This window comes from Centroberyx gerrardi, chromosome 24 (assembly GCF_048128805.1).
Source record: "Centroberyx gerrardi isolate f3 chromosome 24, fCenGer3.hap1.cur.20231027, whole genome shotgun sequence".
Classification (NCBI taxonomy): Eukaryota; Metazoa; Chordata; class Actinopteri; order Beryciformes; family Berycidae; genus Centroberyx; species Centroberyx gerrardi.
Window position 1 is genome coordinate 15011899 of NC_136020.1, and position 15151 is coordinate 15027049.

Here is a 15151-nt window from a genome sequence, read left to right on the forward strand (position 1 = left end):
AATGACAAACATGTCAAGAATTAAATGTGCCAGTAGAGCCAAAAAGCCAAAAGACTTGTGTCTTCTCTCATTGATGAATATACCTCATCTTGCTTAAGCAATAGCTAATTGAAGGTTTAATTACTTTATTAGCCAAAAGTTGTTTTAATTTAAGAGGACAGCTTATAAGAATGCACTAAAACAAATTGCAGCTAAAGGTCAAACAAAGAGTGAAAATAGAAACATGCAACAGTATTATCAGCTGTTGATACATCTTCCATGCTCTCCGCCCCCTAAACGTCACATCTCGGCAACTCGGGAATCACAGAAAATCCCAATGTTGTTGGGTCGTTCGTGTGCGCTGACCTCCAAAAGTCCCATATTTCCGACAGCACCTGAAGGCAGCACAAGTCTCCGTACCACTACGAGCAGCAGCAGCAGCAGCAGCAGCAGCAGCGCTTTCTCCCTCTGTAACCTAAACAATGACTCCTACTACAGAGCGGAGGAAAGCAATCCAATAGAATGCGTAACACAGCACCAAAAACCTGTTTTTCGCTGCTATTCCGACCACTTACTTAAATGTGCCGCCCGTAAACATGTGGATACCTACAGAGCATGAAAAATACGGCGTCGGTAAGTTTATTGCCTTTATGTTTTAAAACTGCTGTCCTTTACGTTCACTCGCATTCAGCTGTAGTATGTGTGTGTGTGTATGTGTGGATGAGCTTATAGAGGTGAACTGAATCTACGATGATATCCAGCTGTATGAATTGTTATAGTGAGTGATATTATTATAAGGGCGCATCAGCTCTGTTACAAACAGCCCGTGATGAGAGCCTTGGATTTCATCTCACTGCCACATTGCAAAGCACAGGGTTGTCGCTCTGACCCCCCATGGCTTACCAAATGAATAGCTACATTTGGATTTTCCACTCACTGGCCTCTTTCCCCCGTTACATCGTCAGTGCATAACCTAGTATCCTATCTTTGAAGTGCTTTGTATTTGCTCTTGTTGTTGTATTGTGTCTGACTGAATGGAAAAAAGCAGCAGTTTACCACAGGCAGTTGCAATTGCTGTGCCACTCTGCCACATTTTGCTCAATCTCTGGCGTTTCTTCGAAAGAAAAAATAAATCTGAGCTTGTTTGCCTGTATTTTGGTCTGGTTTGGAAAAGCTAAGAGCCTTTTTTTCTGACTGTATATGTGATCTGGAGGTCGCTTTGGACCTTAGTGTAGTGTAGGTGCTGGAAATGTGAGTATCCTACAGTGCATTGTTCCAGGCTGTCGGGGGCTGTAGATCAAACACTGAAGTGAGACAAACAAGCGACAACACAACGCAACTGAGCCAAATGTGAGAAAAAAAAACAGAGACACTTCTCTTTGCCCTATTGGCGTGGTAGGAATTTGTTGTGCGCCCCTCTCTACCAGCAAAAAAAAAAAAAAAAAGGCTCATTGAGATGCGACCGCTGAGAGGCGGCTTAAATGTCTCATAATAATATTCCCTAGAGATATTGGGGCTGTTCTGTGTGTGATGCTCCATGGAGCCTCCTACATGCTCCCACAGCCCTTACGAAAACCAACTAGTAATCCTGTCATCATTTAACAAGGATACTTTTCAAATATCACAGCATATAAGTACTATAGAGGTATAATATCGATACCAGAGGAGATTAAAAATATATATATATGACGTAGGCTACCATAACGTCACTATTAACTCACTATTGAGTACCGTAAACACACCATAAGTCTCAATATATTGTAGGAATATTATATGTATTTTCCTTAGGGTGATGACTTCTCTGTCTGCTGCAAAGACAAGATCCAGTCCAGCACCCCTACAAATTAGTCTTTTGGAAGACCTGTTTCTATTTTGTATAAGATCTAGTACATATCTGGTTACACAAGCAGGGCTCCTAGTCTGCTGTAAATATTGCTTATCATCCCAAAATGTAAGTCCTGCTAGGTGCTTCTACCTTGCCACCATGACCTGAAATCAGTGAGGCACAGTGAACCAGAAACTAGCCTTTGGCCCCTCTCCGTCACAGTCTGCTTCTGGTCAGTTGACTGGTCTGGCTCATTTTTCCCTGGCGTGGACGTGTTTCTCTTCCCTGTCCAGTTGAGTGCTAAAGACCTGACCTCAGTCACTGTGCAGTTATATGATACTTAATCCTGCATAGGCTAATGGGAAAAGATTCCCCCAGAGCCATCGCCCCACCATAATTTGATAGGCCAGAATTGATTCATTTAATTTAGTTTTTTAAATCCACTTGCTTCCCTCCTGTCAAAGTTCACTTGGTTGTATAAAAGGCCGAGATTTATTTTGAAAGCTAAATACCCTCCATTGTCCCCAAACTGCTAGAGGGGGCCTTGTTAATTGGATTAAGGCTCTTTATCCTTTTTTTCTCAATATGAGCAATAAGACTCTTAATTGGCCGTGATTTAGACATACTTTGGCAACGGTGCTCTCCGTTGTGATGTGACCTGCTCCTTCTGAGGAAGTGGGCTGTTTTCCTGTTGTGAAAATCTGGTTACATGATTCACTCACACACACACACACACACACACACACACACACTGAAGAAGGTAAATTATATGGTGAGGAGTTGTCTGATACCGCAGTTAAGGGTTAGTTAAGATAACAACAACTTGTGATGATGTGTCAGCTTCAGCAGGTTAAATGGGGGGAATCTGAAGATCAAACAAGTCTGTGTGCTTTTGTGATCAGGATCCTGTCTCTCTGTTTTGTTTATACATTCCCTATTTATCAGTGATTGGGGAGAATGGCATCCAGTCCATTTAAGAGGATTGATGCGGTCTTGAGACAGATCTTTGTGGTGAATGTCGCTTGGTTTCCAGAGTGTGTTTTTTTGGGGGGATATCTCAGATCTCAGCCATGCTTAAATGATTTTCCGGTCAAGAGATAATCCCAGAGAGAAATGAAACACTTTCATATTGGTATTGCTGTGATTCTCATTCCGTTAATGCTGTGGTTTAGCATGTTATTACACATGCATAAGAGCAGTATTGGGTTAAGTAGTCCCAAAATAGAATACTTAGAATATTTTGTGGAGAAAAACCCCATCATACCCAAACGTTTATCCTTGTGGCAAAATAACCTCACACCATTAATGATCTTTAAATGACCATTGATCCCCAGATGGGGGTCAGAGTTCAACATGGAATGTCATCCTGAATTATTCATGCCAGGGGGAACAGCTGTTGCCTTTCCAGAAGTCTGCACAACTTACAGCAAAACAACACTTGAGCTGGTCTTAAAAATCGAGCTTCATCGCTCCTCGACAGCATTAACATTATTCATCCACTGTTTTCACTTCTCCATGTATTCCCATTGGGTGTTTAATGAACATACAAGCTGTAGTATTGATGTGATATCTAAATATTGAAACGAATAAGTCCCTATGTTGGCCATTTTAAATGTGATTTCCTTAAGGTGCTTTCAGCGAACATTTTACCCCCTTTTGAGAGGGCGGCCGGGTAACTAAAAGGGCTTGGAATTCCTTGGATCCCATTTGATCTCGGGCCAAATCGAGATGAGATGAGAATGTCTCGCTGTCTAATTGGGAGGTAGCAGCCTTTGATGTTGATTCGCCTTACCAGCGGAGCGGGGCCAATCAGGACAGGGCCTCTGCCATTGATGAAATATGAATGGAGTCTCGGCGAGTTGACGTTAAGGCGCCCATTAGCCCACCATTGGAGTGATTACAGGTTTTTAACCTGAAGCAAGACTGTTGGAAGATTTATGGGATGACGTTAATATCTGATTCCGAAATGGACTTGCCAGAGTTGGGGTATGGAGATATTGGATTGAGCCAAGGGGAAGAATCTTTCATATCAAAGTCATTTTTCTAAGCTCAAAGATGGGTTGGGTTGCCAGTAAAAATGATGAGAGCAGGGAAGAGAGGGGAGGATGAGTGGAGGTGTGGAGTCGAATGAAAGCAACCGAAGGTGGAATGACACCTACACACAAAGTTCTGTTCAAAGCTCCATAAATAGACGGTGGATAATCTGTCACAAATGTCACTCAAGACGACAACACACTCCGACTCAGCCGCTGAACAGAGAACATATTAGGCTGCATTTTGTCATTATGTTTGGAGCGAGTAGACTTGGAGTAAATAGACAGACAGAGAGAGGTCTTTCTCCTCATTAAGGCCCTTTGATACAGCCAATCAAGCATGTCATTGCTCATCATAATTTAGACACATAATTAAACCGTTTTAACGAGCTGGATTGGGTCCGTGTGCGTGCGAGGTGAATTCTCTACCAAGCACTGAGTGGAGAGGCTTGATTTAGCGTTTTCACCCATGTTCCATTCCCCGAGCCCTGTGGAAAAAGCAACTCGCAGCATCAGATAAAGACAGAATGGAACAGTGGCCTGATTGAATGTTCCCACTCTTGGCTGCAGAGTGGAGCTGGAGGCCTGGCTGCCATGGAGGGCCGATGTCTGGCCCGGGGCTTTTCCTGCTCTCCCTGCCTGATGTCGCCGCTTCCTCCCTGGGGGGGATGTGGCTACGGTTGATGGGGTGGGGGTGGGGGTGGGGCGATGGGTGGTTGACGGTGCTGGCGCGTGTCAGGGGGGGGGCTCATTGTCGGGGCGCCCCCCCACCCCCCCCACCCCCCCACCCCCACCCCCACCCCTCACCTCCCTCCACAGGGGATTAGCAGGTTGTTTTGGAGGGGGCCCTGTGGCCCATTCCACCATTATACCCATGATTCCCTAATGCAATAAGCCCCCGGGCGATGTATGGGAGAGGGTGGGGGGAGGGGGCGTGGTGAGCTGACGCCTACCAGCTTGTAATTGCTCTCCTCATTCGCTGCCTCGTCTTCATCTGCAGAGATAGCACCCCTTCTCCTCTGCGTGCACATGCACACATTTGCACACATACGAGTCCAGTGCAATCATTTACCATGGAGGGAGTTGCCACAGTCACTATGGAGGCTCCCTTGTGAATTGAACACAGATGCAGAGGGAGCAATGAGAGAGAGAGAGAGAGAGAGAGAGAGAGAGAGAGAGAGAGAGAGAGAGAGAGAGAGAGAGGAGAGAGAGAGAGATAGAGAAAGCAGGAGACAGTTAACCGCCTAATAGGCCACTATACACAAGCTGTTCCCTGGTAGATACATCTTGTTAGGGTTAAATAAATCTACATGGACACATGACATATGACGGGCTCAGTGAGTATCTTTCTCAGCGCTGATTCACAGTGACAATAATAGCCATTGTAACACAAACATGGTCTGAGACATGAGCACAGAGTTGGAAAAATGCCACTGCTGGCCGGTTTGTGTTATTCAATTAAATCATGCTCTATTTACTATGGAGCCCTCAATTATGAAAGTAAACACAAAAAACCCCACACAAACATTGTCCCTTTGTTTAGTTTTGACACCACCCAGACACAGGAAAAGGAGAAAATGTTCTGACCTCAGTTAGGTTTTGTGGAAATTAGGACTTTTTACCGCGTCTCTCCTTTCACCTCCATTCACCTCTCCTTTCAGTGTGCACACACACACACAAACCCACACACTCCCTCACCCCCTTCTTCACTGGGAATAAATTAGTAAATCCCATTGGAGTCGATGGCACAAACACACCAATATGCTCTAGTTGTCCACATCCACGTATGTTTCTGTTGAGACAGGCAGCTGGGGGCTGCGTTTCCACCCCAGTGGTATCCCAGCATGCTTGCTGCGGGAAGATGATGCTTCTAGACTGAGATGGGCTGGTGACCCCCGCTTACTAGGACACACATGGCTATTGAATGGCCATTGCATCACATTTGCTTGATATTAATGACTAGTCTCATCTTCTCTTCTGTCTGTCAGCTCATTTCTAACATTCTTGGTTTCGGCGCATGTGTCCAGTATTGTTGTTGAACTAATGGGGGCCTGCTTTTGTGTTGAATAGGAAACGACTATATTGGAATGACATGAAAAGTTTTGTTCTAAAATGATATTTACAATTTGAAAAGAGTGATATCTATACTTGCAAAATTATTAATACAACAAAAGTAAAACAGTAGGTAACTCAATTCCTTGGATGACACTTTTAGGGACAAGATCTTCTGTATTTTAGAGATACTGAATAATGAAATTCATGCGACTTTTCCAAATTGGATATATGTAGAGTTTTGGAATGAAACTCCTATATACCTGTGAGGCTTGGTCTATTGTGATAGGGTGGCCTATGCCTTTGTGGTGTAGCATGGTTATGGTTTCCCTTCCTCGATATCAATCTGTGATCCCAGAGTGAGAAAGAGGTTAATGGGATGTGTCCTATTAGGAATTCAGCAGCTTTACTGATCAGTAGCACTGCTGTAGTGGGGGCGAGAGAAGAGAGCGTGTGTGTGTGTGTGTGTGTGTGTGTGCGTGTGCGCGCGCGTGTGTGTGTGTGTGTGTTTGTCATCTGTGTGGGACGGGGGAAAAAATGACTGACATGCCATTTTCATAAATGAAGGGCGTCTGCCGGTGACAATCATTGTGATTGGCGGGTGAGAGGAGCTGTTTATGCGTCAAGAGACACTTCTATTCTTGCTCATTTAAGGGACGAAAAACGATTCCTTGGCCACTGCCATGCATCAGTGCGACTGGCCCGGCTCGGTTATCTGTATCCTGTGGCCGTAATCCAGGCTTGCATGTATTGATCACAAAGGAAGTGTACATTGATTTTGTGTGTGTGTGTGTGCGCTTGCGTGTGTGACCCAGCACATTGTAATGACTGCAAAGCTTCCATTTTCCCATAAACCTTACTATAGTAATAGCTGCGTCTGCTCGTCCTCTTGTCCACTTTGTTAAATTCAACATGCTTGATTCATTATTAATGAACTAATATAAAGGAGTAGTTGTGGTCCGGTCAGGTTAAATCTCTTATCATTAATGTATTACTGAAGCCTAATAAAGTGTGAGGATGCCATGCTTGGTTGAGGCGTGCTGTAAGGACATAATGCATTATTTATGAATGTTTAATGTTAATAGCTAATGGCCATGGTTGTCACCCTCTTTAAACACTTGAATAGAGCTGGCCTCTATTACTCTCAGTCACACAGTGTGGTCAATGTTACAGCAACACTGGGGGATGAGTAACCAGACTTGTTGTACAGATCTGTCTGGTCCAGTTCTTTTTTTGGGCTCAGCGGTGTAATCTATTTCTCCGTCGGATGTTTGACCCTCATCGGTTCAATTGAAATCTGCGATGGGGCAGTTTCCCCTCGGAGCACTTTCTCTCTCCATCCTCCCCCTGTGGATTTATAATGACTCTAAGTAGATCTAAGTGCCAAGATAGTTTTTTTTAGGGGGGGGGGGGGGGGGGGGGGGAATGTGCTCAGAACAGTACAGCTAAACTCTACTCCTCTCAGTTTTAGTAAAAAGCAGCTCAACCCAGCTCAGGTCACTGAGGGCGTTGTCAGGAGTTTATCAGTAGGGCAGCGGTCAGGATTAATGTCAGTGAGAGAGACAGAGACAGAGACAGATAGAGATGGTAAAAGGCCTTCAGACAGAACGCCATTGCCCGACCTTGACTGGGAGCTCACACACAGTACTGTCCACACTTTGCTGGCCTTATCTCCTCCTCTTCCCCTCCTCCTCTTCTTCCATTTTGTCTTATATTCTCTTCTGCCTTTACTGAATACAAATTCTTTTGTATTGCTCCTGTATTGAATCAGTTTCCCATTGCTTCCTGTTTCCTCTCCTTGCATCTTTTTTTTCCTCTCTTTCTCTCTCTCTCCCTCTTTTCTCCTGCTCAATCTAACAGAGAGAGAACTGTTTCCAGAGACAGGAGGTCACGCTCTCTCTACGCTTATCTCACCGTCTGTCTCGCTTTTTTTCTCATCTATCTCCTCATCTCTCATCTTTTCTGTCTGGCTCTTTTTTTTTTTTATTCCTCTCCTTCTGTAGCCCACCCCCCTCTATCTCTGTCTCAGTCAGTCTCCCCTTTATCTCTCCTCCACCTGTGCGTCTGTTTCTCCTTTTTTCCCCTCCCCTCCTCTGGATAGATATTCACCTGTCCCAGATATCCCCAGATACTGTGTGTGTGTGTGTGTGTGTGTGTGCATCTGTGCACGTGCACATGTGTGTCTCTGCGGATATATTTATCTGTGCGTGTTTGCTTCTATGCATGCATGCATATGTATACGTGTGTCTGTGCATGCATGCATATGCATACGTGTGTATGCATATGTATACGTTTTTGCATATGTCTCTATCTCTATCTATGCTTGTGTGTGTTTGTGCAAGCTTTTGTATTGTTGTATTCATGCATGTGTTTGTGTGTTTTTGCATGTGTTCCTGGGTGTGTGTTTGCAGCGGCCTCAGTGGAGTGGAAGTCTGAAGATGATAAAGTACTACTGACGCCCCACAGGCTTTGGACTAGAGCTGTAGCTACAATGGATCTTGCATGTCTCTTTGTTGTGCTGCTCACTCTGCTCCCCATCGGCTGTGATTGAATATGTTTTCTTTCAAATGAAATATGTCATTCCAAAATGAGATTTGAAAACAGTGAAATCTGCTCTTGAAGTGAAATGAAGTGAAGTGATTGCTAGCATAAAATGTGAAAAACAAAGCTTTGTTGCTTCCTAATGGAGAGTATGGAAATGGAGTCCTTGGTGGACAAAATTCTAGCACTTTACAGACTGGATCCTCGCTATTTTAGAGATATTGAATGATGAAGTTCAGTTACTCTTTTGCCCCCTACACGGATATGCACTCATTCAATTAGATTTCCCTCTTTATTGAAATTGATCCTGCAAGGCTATACAGAGGGGAGTAGCCGGCAACGCGAACTCATAAATGCACAAAACTCATTCCATTTTCTATTTTGTTATCAGGATCTATCAGTCATATTTCTACGGCTTTAAAGTGTATCTAGCAGGCAGACAGATGGGTTTCTGTCCCATTCTGCCTTGTCCTGTTCTTTTCTTTTCTGTCCTTGGTGTCTGTTTTATCAGTGTTTTCCTAATGGAGGCGGAGGCTGTTTTCATGCTGGCAGCAGTGTAGAGGCGACATAACATGGCATTGGAAGGGTAATGCCATCGTGTAAGTGACAGTGTATTTTTCTGTCTTGTATCTTGTTGTCTGTCTCTCTTTCTTCTTCTGTCTTTGTCTCTTTTTCTCCTTTTCTCACCTCCAAGTCTATCGCTCTCCTTTCGTCTTCTTTTCTGGCCCAAGTGATTTCACTGTATGAATTAGACCAGGTTCCAACTATATCCAAAGTAGAATTGATCATTAAAAACCTCTATGGCACATATAGATGCATGCACACATACAGTACACCCCAGGTATTTTACACTCCCAAGATGGGCTCAAGAGCTGCTGCAGTGACATTGATCAGATCCTGCCTTTCTTCTTTGAGATTTAAACCTACCTTAAACATTAATTTTTAACCGAGCTGTTTCCCTGTCTCCATCACTCTCTCTGTCTCTATAGAGATCCCACAGAGCGGATCAGCTGCTGCCTGGATGCTTCTGGGCAGCCGCTCTGACCTTGGCTGCTGTTAGCTGTCTTATTACCTGTTAGGTGTGTGTGTGTATGTGTAGTACGGCTGGTTGACGGTATATATAGACTGTACATTTGCTCTTGTGTGTACCCTTTGAGGCGTGTGCTGCGTGTGTGTGTGTGTGTGTGTGTGAGAGCGATGTGTTTCCTGCTCTGGCTGGGCTGCTGCCTTGTTGCTGTCGAGCTGATGGCCTGGCTCTCCTCTCGGTGTCGACCCGCTGCGTGCGAGCCGACGAGGCGCTGGCTCGCCGCCCGTCCTCCTCACCTCTCCTCTGTCAGCTCGCCTCGCTTCCTGTCTGCCCGCACACAGAAAAGCCAGTTTAGTGTCAGGTTGACTTTCAAAAGAGCTTTTCATCGCGGCCAACCGCCGCTCGCTCACTCGCTCGCTCCGTCACGGCTCCTTTTCCGTCCGGTTGAAGGCATTGGGGTGTTCAGGCCGATTGCAATTGATTTTTGTCACACAAGACTGCCTGACTGATTGAAATAGCTTCAGTCTCTAAGGGGGGAAGGTATAGGATCTATAGTATGTGCTGGCAATGACTTTTCTTCATTTAGATTCAAGGCAAAGAGTAACAGATGAGGTTCAACATTTCATAAACCCAGTGTTTCACATTATGATTATTTCTTCTCTATAAACTGACTAGTCCTTTCCTGCTGAACGATTCCTGTGAAGTCTTAAATTCATTGTGTGGGCGTCTGAGAGCTTTATTGCCTCAGAGAGTCTGTTTAATTCATCAGGTTGACTAAACCTCCAACTGCGACCCCATTCGCTTCTTAACGTCTCTCTCTCCTCTTTTCAACCTAACCTGTCTTTTGGGGATTGTTCCTGCTTGGAATGTTTATCCAGCTAAGAGGAAAGCCTTTAAACCACGCAGAGACAGAAACAGAAGTTCTTAGTTAAATACTTGTCCTGAATTAATAAGCCCCTAAACATCTGAGCCACTGGATCATCTGAAGTTTTGTTTGTCTGAGGGGAGAAGACGAAGAGTCTTCCCGCTTCCTCCCTCTCATCGTTGATTGAATGGGGGCTTTTCAGCATTCTTCCAGCAGCACCAAAGGTTGGCATCGCAGTGCATTGTAGGGTTGATTTCCTTTGTTTGTGTTCCTTTTCTGGAAGTGGCACAGAGTTGATTCATTACGCCGGGGTTTTCTTCTCCTGTCATTAAAGAGTCTGTGTTAACCAAAGCTATGACCTATTAACTGTAAAGAGACGGAGTAGGCCTAGACATTTCATGGTTTTTCATGTTGTTTATGTGTTTGCCTGTGCATCTTTTTCATGGTTTATGGTCGAATTTATGCGACTTCTGTCACTAGCTAAAATTATAACCATGTCCTCTTGGTATGCCTTCAGCTACCCAGTGTCAGAGGTAATTAAGATTCTCACCAAACTGTAACTAAATGTTAAGCCCTAGTACTTACAAAGTAATTACAAAAATGTTGTACACTCTGAATGTAAATCAAATCCTTTTCCACTTACACAGCTATTCACAGCTATACTAATTCTTAGATATGTAGCAATACAGCGCCAAAGCCAGACGTCAGTATCATTCCTGGTGCTGGTATCGGTTTCTCTTCCTCCTTCCAGGCGCTGAAAAAAGACAACATCCAGCCGCAGCGTGCTGGGCTTCAAGTGCCCCGGTTTGCCACAAGCCTGTAACCTCTCTCTCCAAGCATCCACCTGGTGTCTTTATTTTACTCCTTCAGCCAGTCCTACCCTCAGGGGAGGTAGAGGAGGCCTGTAAGCGGAAAGTGGCTGAGCTAAAAGTGGTTGAAATGGATCCCCTTTGTGTGGGCGAGAGGCAGGGGAAACGCTGAGGAAGGCCCCCACTGTGGGAGCCTTTGTGTGGGGAGTAACAGCACTCAGTGCGGGTGATGGCAGATGGACACCTCGGGCAGTTGGTTCAGCACAGCAGAGGAGATGACAGGAGAGAAGATTCGCTGTATGTATGTCGGCTGTGTACACAACTCGAGCTCAAGCCCCGCTCTCATAGCAGCTTCCCTCCCGGTGGATAGTTCTCATACCTCAAGAGGCCACCGGCTATTCTTGCTAACAAGCATTTGTGTACAGGGGTTGGCCTCACATGTAATATGCAGAGACTGGCATACAAATAACAGTGTGGCTTGAGCGCCAGTTAGCAAACATCTACATTTCACTGGCGTTTCTTGTAATATATGCTTTCTGACTGCGGATGGTTTTGTTGGTCAAGTCACAGAATGCTACATGCTTTAAGATTATGATGATTGCTGAGCATTCCCAAGGGCATCTGAAATATAAAAATAGCAACACGACCCAACCACTGTTGGGTGCAGAGTGTTTTCCTATGAAATCATTTCCTGCTGTTAATGGATCAATGATGGATATCTCTTTTTGTATCATGTGTCCCCCTGTCTATTTATCAGTGGCTTAACGACCCGTCATTGCTGCCATTTTGACCTTGATGGTCATCACAAAGCCCAGTATCATCTTTCAGTCTTTGAGGACTTTTCTTTTTGAAGAAAGATGCTTTCATGTTGTTTCATTAGTTTAACTTGAAAGAGGACTGAAAGAGGCCAGAATGTTTGAAAGGGATAGGCTAACATCTGTGATTCGTGTGTGTGTGTGTGTGCGCGCGCGATGGTGTGGCACACTGCTCTTTGAAACACAAATCCCATTCTCTTGACGTTGTTTATACCTCGAGAGCTTGCTGGTACACAGCTACAGCAGTGGAACGAGGCGTATTTGTTTTGCATCACCCTCAAAAATAAACTTAATTGGTGTGGTGAAAAGAAAAACACATTCTTCACAGCCAGGCTGCATGTGAGTGGCTTGCATGCTTGAGCGGATGCCCGAGTCGAAGCGAAACCCTGCATTGTCTTCCTTCCTGTCTTTCTCTCAGTTCACTTCAGCTCAGCTCGGGCCTTCTGCCGTGCCGCGCTGACATAATGAGTGTGGGGATGCTAAAAATACTGACGCACAAATGGAGCGTGCTGCACCGCGCACGCTTATGACATATGTTTTTAGCAGGGCTACTGATGCTGCTGTTGCCTTCAGAGGCAGAGAGGGAAGAGCTTCAAATGAGAACGTGACTCATTTTAAATGGGTTGATGATTGATGGGTAATTACCTGGAACTGCACACATTTATTTTGATTCTTTTCATAATATACTTTAGATCCAGCGGTTATTACATTACAGTATGTGGCATAGGTATAGGGACACAACCAATTTGCCACAGCCTAACATTATGCAAGTGCATCCCTGCCAGTTTGTATTGAGTGCAAAGGTTAGTGTGATAATGGTAGTGATTGAATGGGGCTAGAATCAGGTCATTGATTTGCAGGGGAATGTTTTCCAGGCATCATCAGTGGTGATGCGTTACCCATAAGCTCCCCCTGGAACCTCATCTGGACTGCAGCCATAATCCTCTTTGCACAGGCTGTCCTAATGCACCAATAACCTCCGCATCACCACCTAGGAATACAGTCTGGGTGGCAGCGGCTGGCTTGCATGTTTGGCTGTGATAATGGACACACACAGACACACACACACACACACATACGGGCTTACATGTGTATTTATGCACTTACGCCTGCACACACATACACACACATGCGCGCAAACATAACCTGCTCCAGTGAGAGAGGGGAGAAGGAAAGGAGGAGAGGGGAATGTGAATGGAGAGAGAAATGAAAAGGAGAAGAGAGGGCAGGGGGGAGACGGAGGAGGAGAACGACAGGCAGAAACAGAGAAATCTGTGGGTTGATGGGCTGTCAATTGATGGTCCGCACGGAGTTTGTGTTCAGAGCGGAGCTGCCAAGGCTGGCAGAGCGCTGTCCCAGTGTGTCTCTATCTTTCTGTTTGGGTTTCAGGAACACTCTCTGTAGCTCATTAGAATCTTTATACTTTCTCCCCCCAGGGAGCGCCGCGCATTGAACGGGCACACAAATGAGGCTACCTTTCTACTTTGTATAATGGTGTTCACTCGCAACTGTGGGAGGAGAAAAACAAAGATGAAATTAATCACTCTAGCCCCATCCCTTCCCCTCCTCTCCTCTCCTCCCTCTCCCTTTTCCCCCTTCGAGTTCAGAGCTCCTGCAGACTTTTTAACTAGTTTTATTTAATTACAGACAGCTTTAGAGGGTGCACACGGCTGCCGTTGACCTAAATCGGGAAACTGGGGCGGGTTTTTTTCTCGCCCCCTCCAACTTTCTTACTCCACTCTATTGATTTTGTCTGTGTGGACCCCAGAACGAACAAATTAGCTGAGCACGGCCATCAGTTTGACACTCTCTCTCCCTCTCTCGCTCCGTCTCTGTCTCTTAGCCTGCCACTCACTGGCCGCTGCATCTGAATTAGCCTAGTTTAGCTGGTGTCTAGTCAGCCACGGCTCCTTCTCTTCCCAATTTAATCTGGAGGATGTGTAGGGGAATTGGAAAGCTCATTCATTTCGGCCCCTGACAGGACACGAGAGCCATTATAAAACAAATTGGAGAGCAGGCGCTTTGTTCGCCCTGCCATAGTCTCCGTAATGGACAAGATTAAGGCAACAGCAGACAAAGTGTGAAGCAGCTCCTCAAGCTAAAGCAAAACTCAAAGCGGGCCCCAGGGATGTTCTCGTGTGACAGTTGAGTAGCGGTTAATTATTTTTGTGGCGTGAGATGGCTTGAGTGGCGGATACGCTCTCTCCCTTTTGTATTTGCATTGCTTCTCTCTCTCTCTCTCTCCCTCTCTCTCTCTCGCTCTCCGTCTCTCTCTCAGTGTAGTTCTTGGCCGTGCGATTCCCTTCGTGGTTTGCTTTGACAAACAGAGCTCCATTCCGCAGTCCCATTTCCCTGAGTTCGATTCCTGGAAGATGCCGTTCCAAACCATGGTGGTTCTCTCTCTCTCTCTCTCTCCCTCCCTCTCTCTCTCTCTCTCTCTCTGTACCCACAGTTCTTCGACCCCAGGAATAATCCTCCTTGATCCACCAATGGCATGCAGCGCACAGGAAAATAGCCCCGGCGACAGCTGAACCCCTTAGCCCCGCAGGAATGTTTGACCACGTGCACACACACACACACACACACACACACACACACACACACACACAGGCCATACATTCAAACAGACAGTGCAGTGCAGAGGAGAACAGAGCAGTTCATTATAGAGATTGCTGTTGAGGAATAAGTAAACGGGCGCACCCTCCCAGCCACCCACGTTTACATTGGCACTTTAGCTGTTAAATGCTCTCATTTATGTAGACTTTTAGTATCTTGGGATGAAAATGAAAGTGGATTTGAGGAACGAGTCTACTCTTAGAGGTTTTGCTAGGCCTGGATTGCCTGGCAATAAACACCACGCTAGCTGACTGAGGCACGTACAAGGAAGGAAACCCATTTCCTTCAACTAATAGCCTGTTGGTTATGTAGCAACCCATAACACATTGTAACCCAAATGAATTCAGTGATACATAGTTGTGATACACACACCCTGTTTGTACGTGAGAGAATAATGTGGAGTTTTTCAAGGTTGTTTTAGTTTTAGGTTACGTTGAATCAAAGATAATCTTCGATGTGTTTATGGAACACCGATCTCAGCCTTGATATACTAGTCTGCCCCATTGCTTACCCATACTTTTGTGTTTGTGTGTGTGTGTGTGTGTGTGTGTGTGTGTGTGTGACATTCATTATTGATCTGTCTAAGTTA

The 15151-nt window shown here is 45.3% G+C and overlaps 1 protein-coding gene across 3 annotated transcripts in view; it reads left to right on the plus strand.

The window, feature by feature from the left end:
- Positions 1 to 459: 459 nt before the first annotated feature.
- Positions 460 to 15151, plus strand: part of dock4b (dedicator of cytokinesis 4b) — a 118174-nt gene continuing 103482 nt past the window's right edge. For all 3 annotated transcript variants that reach the window (XM_078282213.1, XM_078282214.1, XM_078282215.1), the window contains exon 1: positions 460 to 612. In XM_078282213.1, coding sequence (XP_078138339.1) covers positions 576 to 612 — 37 coding nt within the window. In that variant the 5' untranslated portion in view covers positions 460 to 575. The remainder of the gene's footprint in view (positions 613 to 15151) is intronic.